The sequence below is a fragment of the Apium graveolens genome, chromosome 10, assembly GCF_009905375.1.
Source record: "Apium graveolens cultivar Ventura chromosome 10, ASM990537v1, whole genome shotgun sequence".
NCBI classification, from domain to species: domain Eukaryota; kingdom Viridiplantae; phylum Streptophyta; class Magnoliopsida; order Apiales; family Apiaceae; genus Apium; species Apium graveolens.
The window spans coordinates 109,395,861-109,407,997 of NC_133656.1; the positions used below are offsets into that span (position 1 = coordinate 109,395,861).

Sequence of the window (12,137 nt, forward strand, 5' to 3'; positions counted from 1 at the left end):
TGAAACTCAGAAAATATTTTAAAATAGGTTTTATGATTTTTAAATGATATTAAATCATCTAATAAATACTGAATAATTAAATAATAATTATTAAATAATTAAACCTCGAATAGTTCTTCTTTAAAAGAATATTTGAAATAATATTTCTCAACTAATTTATGTTTAAGTAATTATATTAATCTTTAATATATATAAAATAATTGGTTTTAAAATAAAATAAATGTTGGAGAATACTTCTCCCTTTTTAAAATGAATATATGAAATAATATTCATTGCTCGGGTAACTAAATAGATTTGAGGGAATACGATCTTTTGAAATCATTTTTAAATAAAATTCGAAGTAATTTAATATTTCGCAAGAGGACATCGAATCACTTGAAATAAAATAGCTACAGAATTTTAATCGTCTAAAACATCTCCGGGATAATTCCGGGGTTTATACTTTATAAAACTAACCGACTCTCGGTCTTACAACTTATACATCACGCTCTACTGTATCGTTAATATTCTTAAATAAAACACCTCCGGAATACTTTCGGGTTTTCATCAAATTATATTCACCGATCCTCAGTCTAAAATATACACCTCATATATACAACGCTACTCTCTAGCGTTATTGATTGAAATTCGGTAATATTCAAATATCAAAATCATTAACATATCGTATGATATTAATAATCACAATTTGTAAAATATCATAATACAATATCATGTATATATAACATTTATTTGAAAACAAACACAACACAACAGTTTTAAAAGGTAGGGTTTGAAAACTTGCTTGAATTCAAAGATACGTTTCCCGACTTCCTTTCATTCCGAGTTTTCTAATCAACAAATATCATAATCTTAATCAGTATTCCTAATCCCATCACCAACTTATAATTCTAATAAGTACAACATTGATTTTACTAAAACGTTGATTTCTTTCAAACCGTTAACTCAATTGACGCACCTTTTCGCGTGTGCGATCTAGAAAACATTTACAACACATTAATTGAAAATTATTTTCTGGTAACAGAGGTGAAAATCCCGAAAAGACAGTTTAATGGCAGTGGGTTGAGTTTGGGGTTCTTACTCCGCACGACCTCGGCTCCGACATTTTTATAAAATTGAAAAATCAATGTTTTTACTTGAAATTTTTATGAAACTTAATAAGCTCTATTTATTACTCTCTATAAATATTTCATGATTTTTAAATGTTCTTAAGTCAATCATTTCTATTTCTAAAGTTCATAATTCCTAGCAGTTTTTGTCGCATAAATCATTTTCACTAAAACAGACTTAACTTTTGAACCGTAAATTGAAATCAAGCGATTCAATCACCTAAATGATCCATAAAATAAGCTCTATAATTTTAAGGTCTTACCTTTCAAGAAATCACATTTTATACATTCTGTATTTCTGTAGAAAATGTATGGTTACGTTTCGCTCATTTTATCGACGTTACGCTTGCGACTCGGGTTTCATTTTAACTCTAAATCATTAATCAAAAACCATCAATCATCATACCATCATTTTAAAACTTACTACTCTCAAGAACATCATGTTTTTGAGGCCATAACATCAATCTTAATAACTAACTAACTAAACATCAAGAAAATATCAAATCAATCATCAAAACCATACTTATATCCAAGATCCTTACTTTTCTTGAAACTCAAAACTTAAACAAAGTTTGGATGAATTTTTATACCTTTCTTGGTATCTTGGGAGGTTCTATTCTTGATTGTTGAACCTTGGGAGGTCTTGGTTGTGCTTAAGGATCCTAAATCATGCCATGAAAATCAAGAAAATAAAAAGAGATTTTCGGAGTTACTATTCATTACCAATTTTGAACAAGTATTTGACTATACTATACTAATTCAATTGCCATGAAGTTTGTAAATTACCTTGTAAATGATATGAGGAAGCTTTGGTTAAAATTTGGTGATTTTTGAATGAGTAGAAAATGAGATTTGAATTTTTCTTTCCTTGGTGTTCTTGAAATCAGTATTGTGTTTTTGAAGAGAGAGAGATAGGGAATTTGCTTGGCTTCTTGGATACTTCTCATGAAAATAATGATATATGATCTTGTATATATCTTTTATTACAAATAAATCTATCACAATCTCGTCACAATCTTGCTAGGTTTCCTATTTTCCAAGCTATATACTAGCTTAGGTACCTTGGTTACTATTCCACAACTATTCACTAGCTAGGTTATCATTTCTATTAGCCAGGTTACTATTTGGTTATTAAAAATGGTCAGTTTCTTACTCTAGTTACCTTGTATGGTTAGCTTGATACATTTATTTATTCAATTACGCGTTCGCTCGGTCGCTTATTCTTTTTTGTAATAAATCTTCGTAAATTGTTCGCAGGGTAAGTCATTTCTTGGACGTCCTTTACATTTTGAAGTCTCGTACTTGGGTTTTAATTTGTAGGATTTTAGGTTTGTAATTATATTTTGATACTCGTAATCCTTGACGGTTCGTAGATACGGTCATTTTTTTCAAAGTTTGTTTTCTCTGAAAACTAATAGCGTTTACATACACTCACTTGGTACGTATGATCACAATATCAACTCGGAATCTTAAATTAAAAACTCGTATATGGTGTGTTCAAAAAAGTTTTTGTTAAACCGCAAGGTTACTATTTATAAGGGTCTTTTACCCATGTCAAAAATTTGGGTTTTTACATTGAACAAGTGTATAAGTTCGCAAATAAGAATAGTTCCAAAGAACGATACATAACAAGGCATTAAGGATATCAGGGGATCTTGGTTAACAAGATACAACATGTGAAAAGTTCATAAGGCTCTCTTTAGGGTCAAAGAATCATAAGTTAACAAAATGTAAGGATAGGGTATACATACTTGAAACAAAGGGGTTACTATTAGGGTTCATTACAAGGATTGATAATAGATTTATCGCAAGGGACAATAACAGGGTTTCCATAAGAATCAATAACAAGTTCACAAGAATCATTTACTCTATCATGAAATCAAAAATAATCTTTCTGTAATCAATTCATAATAGAAGGCAGATGTATTTGCCTCAAAAAGCTTTCTTGTTTAATGGAACCAGAGCTACTGCCACCTAGATTTCCTTCCCTTTACTAGATTGAATGCCTCTGCTATCTGAATCTACAATACAAAACAAAACCCTAATTAGGGACTTGATCAATTTTGGACGTTTCTCAGAATGTCTCACTTCTACCCCAACACGATAAACACTTATCTTATATACACATGCATAACACATATCACATAATACGAAATGCCTATATACTCTTTATAGTAGTGACTATGAATCCTTGCGACCGACTCTACATTATGCACTTATCACTTATGCAAGCAAACCATACTTAGCATATAACCACTTAACACCAAAAAACTTATTCCTTTTTCTTTTTGTCAAAATTCGAACCAGCACAACATGATCAACCAAATAAAATCAACATGCATTAAGGATTTCTACTATCAATTGCTCAACCTTAAGCCAAACACCAATTTGCATTACTCTTAGTAGATTAGACTCTAGAATTTTAGAAAAATCCATGATCAAGCACATGCATGTAACACTAGTCTAGAATCATTTAATCAAGTTATCAACAACCATGATATTGAATTTACAAAATCACTCTTTAATACTTTAATTCTTATCACGAAGTGTGAATCTCAATTCTATGCAATTAAAATTCAATCACTTTGCATGCAATTCTCACTTGGTACATCTCATAAATCACATAACCATTTAGCACTTAACATATAATTCGACTTCTTAAGACCATACAAACCACATGCATGATCCAAAAACTTGTATAATTCCAACTATCCTTAAAACCATCCATCATTTTTTATAAAAATTCGAACCAAAAAGGTCCCCTAATTTGACCAAATCCCAAAATTTTAACATACAACAAGTCCCTAGCTTCTACCCAATCTTTAATCAAATGATATAAGACTTCTCAAGCATCAACCACCATTATTAATCATCTCCTTACACATTTTTTTTCAAAAATTTGAACCAATATATATTATAATCGAATAAAACTTTGAAAAATCAACATACAATTATTTTTAATAACATGCATAAAGGTTTTAGAGACATGCATCAGTTTTGTCCATCTAATCACATAATCAACTTCCAATAATCCTTATACCCAAACTTTTAAGCATAAAAAACTTGATTTTAGACCAAGTACTCAAATAAGCATCAAACAATTAACATGCACTCTACATCACATCATATTTACACTAAATCACTTTGAAAATCACATTTTTACAAAACCACCGGCTCCCATTGGTCAAGGCTGGTGGTGGTCGAATTCGAAGGTGTCCATGCAAGGATCTCCCTTCGAATTTTAGACCTTAAATCCATAAGAAAACTAGTATGCTATGTGCTCCTTTGAATCCACATCAAGAAATTGTATTTTCTTATAAATTCTAAAAGAGGGTTTTGTAGATTTGATCAAACACTTACATGAAAACGTGTATAGTGTAGAGGATTGAAAAAGATGTTGATTGATGGTAAGATCTTTGGAATCCAACTATTTCTTGAGGTTGCATGCAAGAGAGAGGGGGGGAAGAGAGCATTCGGGCGAGAGAGAGAGAGAGAGAGAGAGAGAGAGAGAGAGAGAGAGAGAGAGAATTTGCGAGAGAGGGAGAAAAGAAAAGAGAAATAAAGAAAGAGTGAGCCAAGAGGAAGAAGAGAGTGGGGAGGAAGGAAGGAGTATAAATAGGAGAGTGGAGGGGCAAAATGGTCATTTGCCCTCTCATTCTAGAAACTTATTTTCTTTTCTCTCTTTTATTCTAAAATCAATAAATCTCTCTTTTGTAAAATATTAAACATCTTTATAAAATCAGAAAATGTCATAAATCCTATTTTTAAAATAAATAACATGAAATTATCTCTTCTCCCATATTTTAAAATAAAATTTTGAGCGAATAGATTATTTGTTATGGATTTTACAATTAAATCCCAAATAATAAGAATACATTCCATAAAATCATTTTAAAACATCAACATAAATCTAACTTTTATTTTTAAAAAGTCCCTTGGTCTATTTTAAAGACAATAAAACTAATCTCACACCTTGATCACATTTCTATAATTTTATAAAAATGTTTAAAGACCAATAAAACCCTTATAAATTCTTTTAAAAACATTTAAAATTATACTGATCTCAAATTTAGACATGCACACATCAAATAACATGCAAATACATAAGTTCATCAAATACATTTCACATTCGCACTCTTAAGCACTTTAATCCCTTTTAATACGGGTTATGTTCAACTTGGCGGCCCGATGACACAGCTTAATCCCTTAGCTGACTCATCAAACTGGAACGAGTTACTTTACGGTCCCAGTTACTATTATACAACAATGACAAGAAAACCACAATATCATTTAACCTTTTATTTATTCACATAAATCCACATAAACCATAATTATAGCACAAAACTATACTTTATTCATTTAATTACATCGCAAAATTCCCAGTCGCTACATTAACGGTTTACACGTAGAAATCACTAGTGAAAATGAAAAAAAATCTCCTTTTCACCTCAACTATCTCAGGCCATAAGAAGAAATTAGAAAAATTACAATCAATCTTCTCAGAATATATGCTATCGAACCACTCCCAAGTCATAGACCCAAAATCAATCACCCTTTGACATGAAGTACTTGGTCATCCAGGAGTATCCATGATGCATCGTATTATTGAAAATTCTACAAGAAATCCCCTTAAGAATCAAAAGGTCATACCATGTGATGAACTTCCTTGTTCAACATGTTTTTTGGAAAAACTAATAGTTCGACCATCTCCAATTAAACTTCAAGCCGAGTCTCTAAATTTCTTAGAAAGAATTCAAGATGATATATGTGATCCTATTCATCCATCATCTGGACCATTGTTCGCACAAATCCATGCAAGCGTATGCAATCATAAGTAGTATAGGATTAAGTTAAGTTCATTCCCATAGAGACTGGTTTAAACAGAATATGCACTTATGCAACAATATATGGTTATATTCATTGCTAAGACAAGTATCAATTTTGAGTTGATTAACTAATTAAAGTGATTATACTAGCATGCATTAACTAAGAGAAAAAAACTGATTTACTTATATGAGATAAAACATGGGATTCTAACTTCATTAAATACTTCATTCAGAGTTTATGCCTTTAATCTTAGCATGTGATGGTGATGACAACTAATCAGATAACACAAAATTAGTATACGCTATCTTTCGATATACGTGTACCCTACTAATAAACATCCACAAATAAGATAGAAGTTGAGCAGACACCAATTATGCTTAGACCCTATATGTCTATAAGATTTGAATTTTAACGGTTTAATGAGCAAGTTATCAATTGAGATTACATAGGGCAGCTTAAGATGGTTAAAATTACACTATGAATCATGCATGACAACATACACCTATACTAACATGGCAAGTTCTAAACAAATATATCCACTTTCGCGTAAATAAAGATTAACAAACGACTTAGATGTTAGCTAAAAATCTAAAAAGAATAAGTACAAGCATACTAGGAAATCATAAATCACAACACACTAATGATTTGAGAACAATCAACTACTGAAATCCATATATAAATCCGCTAGAACCCCATGACAACGATTAGTTCATGATCGAACACATTGTCGCCATGGGTTCTAATAAAAACATGATAATAACTAAGTTCAGAATACTATGAGATAATATAAAAGTACTAGGGTTTAGAACAAATCAAAAACAAGCATCCAAAAGTATCGCCTAAATCGAAGAATACAAAAGTGAAAACTAAATCTTCTTCTCCTTAGACGTCTTGCGTGCTTTAGGTCTTCTCTATATTCTCCTTGACTTCCTTGTTCTTAAAAATGTCGTCTTTTCTTTATATATATAGCCCTGGTTGACCTGGACTCTCGTAATAATCAAATTATAATCAAATCAGGATTCTGCAGAATTTGGATGGCGCATTATGTGTCTGACACATGGGGCGTAGACGTGCTCCTTTGGGCGCGAGCGTGCCTGCTTTTTGTAGAATTTCTGCAACTTTCTTCTTTTTGTGCTCCATCCTTCGTACAAACTTCCACGACTCCTTCCCTGATTTCTTATCAACATATAATCATTTAAAAGCTCATTTCCACCTCTGACTAGTGCCCTGCAACGACTCAACACAAAACACATCAAAAACACCAAATACTTGAGTCCAAAACACTAACTTAAGCCAATATGAAGCGTTCCAGGTAGATATAAAATCCACTTATCATACCCCCAAACTTAAATCGATGCTTGTGCTTAAGTATAAACAGACTCAACACTAATAACAAAACTACTGCATGAATGCAACTACGTGAAAATGCAACTAAATGACAATGCAACGATCACCTCGTAATAACCATAACCAAATCAATAAGCAATTTCTCTAAGAATGCAATGAATTTAAACAGAGTTGAACTAAATCCCATAAACCAACATACAAACTAAAAACGTGCATGTGTGAGATGCTTATCAGATATACTCTCAACACGAGATCAATAACCATATCATATCCTTCATCAACACAATCACAAATTTATAAATAGAATAGACGTTAAACACATAATGACTCATAACACCTCAATTTTACTAGAGTTATACAAGGATGATGCTATAATACTGAAACACATCAAACACAAATGCTTATTTGACCGTGTAATGAATGAGGTCCCAAAAGACCTATACAATAATATCCATATAGCGAGCGTTAGGTTAGAGGATCCCAGACTATACAAGCCTTAGGTCACTACGCACAAAGTCCCCTAGAACTTAGTTGCTCGAGTATTAAAGAGATCACCCTTGGTCAATTCTGCATATACTAACACAATTTTTTTCTTTTCTTTTTCTTTTCTTGCTTTGTTTTCCAATGATTCTGAATGAGTGTGTTTCACTCCATCTCATTCAACTATAGACTACTCATAAAAATATGAGCGAGCTACTAGTCATTTGACGTCTAATTTTATTCACAACTAGCAATGATATTCATATTTTTCCCTAGTTTAAAAATTTAGTGTTCCACTAGTACAAAATGACTTTTAGCCCCGGTCAAAATAGGCCTTTAGCATCGGTTTTTCAGCATGGTATATGCAGGGGACGCTAAAGGTATATTCTTTTTATGTCGGGTAATTAGTCGACACTAAAAGTTTTTAGTGTCGGTTAGATGACCGACTCAAAATTGCCATTAACCGACGCTCTTGCTTGGACAATTGCGTCGGTCCCATAAAGTGCCGACGCTGGAAGTTATAATTAAATGCGTCGGTTTATCAAAAAACTGACGCTGAATGTTAATATTAAAGGCGTCGGTTGTTAAAATTGTCGACGCTATATGTTTATGTTAAAGGCGTCGGTCATTGAAAAAGCCGACGATATATGTGTATGTTATAGGTGTCACTTGTTCAATAAAACTGACGCCTAAAGTAGTGTAAAAAAATAATTATTCTTTTCGTTTTTATTGATATCCTGAACCTGCTTTTTTACAAATACCAGCATTCCCACAAATATAACTGATTAATCAAATTAACTAGGAATCAATTTAGCTAGGAATCAAATTAACCTATAATCAATTAAGTTTGCGAAGGAAACAAAAGTAATATATAAAAAAATGAAGGTTGATGATCACTACTCCATAGAGGCGATCCAAGTTCTTCTTCTTTGATCCTCCAGCTGGAATATAACTTGTCTTGAGGTCTTCACCAGGAGCAAGCAGTTCCAAGTTTTCATGATTCAGTCTATGTTCTTAAAGCTGTGAAAATTAGGGTCTATGTTCTTGAAGCTCTAAAAATTACGGCATATAAAAAACCATTATTAGGTCAATTTCTCTTTAAGTAATGTGTTAAAAAAAGTAAAGAGTCATTTTTTGTGTTGCATACCATTCCCTTAAAGGACCTGTTTTCTGCACATTCTTCTGATTGTTCTGATTCTGGTTTCGCACGATCCAGGGCCTAAGGCAAAACATAAAAGTGTCATTTCAAAATGATGTGGATACAGATAAACTAGGAAAAGGAGGAGTTTAAGATGTAAAAGACGAAGATATGCATAGTGTCAGGAACATCAATAGAATATAGAGGGATACCAATGTTATAAAAAGCAATTTAAGATCTGCACTAAACCAAAAAAGAAAAATCAAAGCATAACCTGAATCAAACGGTCCACACGATGTCTCATCCTTGTATGCATAAAACCTTCAGCACCCTGTTTGGAAGACCATTATATGATTACCATAAACTGAAGTCTGGATTTGTACATTTTTAAAATTAAAACAAAAACACATCTACCATCTGTGATATGACTATACGAAAATACAAATACTGAAATATTTTATGTATGAACAATCGCTCTTTAGTAACTAGAATAAACGGTGGTTAAGTTGCTATTTCGTACACATGAAGCTCTCTACATTTTGCAGTAGATCAAAGTGATACACTTATATTCCCATTTATGGTAGTCAACACATCCAGAAGGCACTTCAATACCTATGAGTGCAAGAAATATGATTGAAAGCAAAATTAGCAAGGCATTTACCCATTTAAATGTAATGCGGTCTGTAACACCTTATTGTCTAAATAGAAAGAAGTACAGCTTTCCAGGTATTTCATCATGTTTCTCTAGTCTTGGTCTGATTCTCCTAAATTTCCACTTAGTTTATAACATCGAACCACCCACCATCATCTAAGCACTTCTTTTCCTTCAAGACCGCAATAGTAGAATTCTTATGATTGCATATGTAGAAATTTTGTTGAATAAATTAATTAAGCTTACAACACTAATGTAAGAGCAGAGAAACCTAACCTTAACATGATAGCTGACTTAAGCATGAAATGTCGATAAAATCCAAACAGTTCTATCTAGTTTTTTGCCTTCTACATGTCGTGGGAGAATAACTGCAGCAGTCAAGGTACAATACAAAAACCAGTAAAGAGTTAAAAAGACCAAGACCCCCAAAATTAGGGTATTACCAAAGGTAAAAAAATCCCGCATTTACAGACAATGATTCAGCGGTAGTATTGTCCAGTTCAGCAGGAGGAGTAGAAGACCATGTACAAGAAAGTATTCCAAGCTCATTGATTGATACTTATGAAGTCCTTAAAAACTTGAAAGTATATCTGGTGATAGGGTTTAGCAAAAAGTACTAATATTCCTAACAATAGTACAATGTGACAGAGGAGGATAGCGAAATCAGTTTGATTACACAGACTAGTTCCCCAGACTACAACAATATGACTAGGTAAGCCCAACCTAAGACTGTGGCCTGAAATTCATAACAGAGACTCAAGATAAGATAACAAACTAAATGGTAGACCTGCATCCTTGACAGGTCACTTGGAATACTGTAAAAAACAGTGACAGTAAATCAAATATTTTGATGTTTTTACTGAAGGTTTGCAAAAAGGGATAGGTGAAATGTTATGTGATTAACATATGCTATGTGATTGGATTCTTATTTATAGTTCCAGTACCTGTAGGAAAGATGTCGCAAGCACTGTATCTATCGAATCTTCGAATTTCATAGGATAAATCACAGTAACCTTCTCTTCCTGTCAAATTCAACTGCAAGATCTTAGTTAATTGTTAATATAAGTACTTCCTCAGACACTGTATGAAGCAATGTAGAAATAAAAGATTCAGGGACTGGTAATTTGAATTACATGAACTGCAGTTGCTTACAGCCTTTAACATCAAAGAAAATGTATAGTAAACGTTAACAAAAGTCTGAAAACATCAAAATACAGCAACATTCTTCTCCATTTGAAAATAACACCAAAAATGCAAAAATAAAGAATAGAATAAACAGTAGTCTTATGTCGAATATTATAAATCACTAGAATTATGAGCAGGCTGGAGATGGAGAAGATTGAAAATATTAGACAACACAACAAAGACCTGCATTAGTCATGCAAAAAACAACAGACATTTATTAGGCACATATCGTGCATTGACAATTGATGTCACTGGACAAGAGTACTATATTAGAGCAAGAAAATCACCCGGGGAATTAGGAAAAAGCACTCTTTTGGCCGATGAACAAGTGCAATGAGCTTATCTTTGTCCAGATCAAGAGTCCTGGAGGCAAGACGCTCTAGAATCATTCTTAACGGAGCACCTAGTACCAAATCCTTCACAGCTGCAATCTTTACTAAGATATCATATCTCTTTTCTACTTAAATTAAACAAGAAATGAAAAAAAACATGTTTGAGTTTGATTATAGACTAAAGGTCACAAGTACAACCACAACAAGATCGTAAAGGAACTACTTGAACCTTTATCTTGAGGAAGGTTTGACAAATTTAGTTCAAGTGTGAGATTAAAGCCCTCATTTGGAGGAACAAAAGATTTAACCACGTCACCATAAGCTTCTTTTACAGCTTCCGTGGCACCACAAGGAAGCCCCTTGTCAAACTCAGTTTCTGCAGGCGGTGTTGGAAATGATACCGATAGGGTCAGACCGGGAGAGAGGGAGGAGATTACCGATTACAGTGAAGCAGGGCTAACACAGGAGAAGATACGAATTCAATTAGGTAAATAGGCTGTGAAAATGAACAAAAAAGTAATATGAGCGTGTATATACGTATATATAGGGGAGTGCCAGAGAGGGAGAGTACGAGAGAGAGGGAGAGTGCGGGAGAGAGAGACCTGAGAGGGAGTGCGGAAGTTTCAAGCTCTTCAATCGGGAACTATCACAGAGAAGATGTAGATGTAAGGCACCGTGGAGAGAAACTAATTTGGGGATGAACTACTAACTATAGGATGGATTGTAAACCACATGATGTAATGAGTATGTTTTTTTAATTTAATAATTTTTAAATTAATAAAAGCCGCCATATAGATTTATAAGGTAAAAAATTGATGGTTTGATTTTAATAATAATATATTTTAATTATATTAAATACCCAATCAAAAAAATTGTATTAAAAAAATATATTTTATGAAACAAAGTTGATATTAAAAATATAAATAATATAAATTGAAGATGTGTGACATGGAATAGATTTTGGAAAATAAAACTAGAGATTAGTGTTTGAAAATTAATTGAAAAGTTGAAGTAGCCAACTAATTTGAAACAAATTTTTTCATAAAAGTGGACATTTATTTTTGAAACAG

At 32.6% G+C, this 12,137-nt stretch overlaps 1 protein-coding gene across 1 annotated transcript; it reads right to left on the reverse strand.

Moving 5' to 3' along the window:
* Positions 1 to 6,946: 6,946 nt before the first annotated feature.
* On the reverse strand, positions 6,947 to 11,501 carry LOC141690851 (actin-related protein 2/3 complex subunit 2A-like; the record flags this gene model as incomplete). The annotated part of the gene is made up of 6 exons (XM_074495609.1): positions 6,947 to 7,160; positions 8,924 to 8,979; positions 9,173 to 9,229; positions 10,495 to 10,572; positions 11,023 to 11,192; positions 11,297 to 11,501. Coding segments are annotated over 6 exons (780 nt in total), but the record flags the coding sequence as incomplete, so codon positions are not given.
* Positions 11,502 to 12,137: the final 636 nt, after the last annotated feature.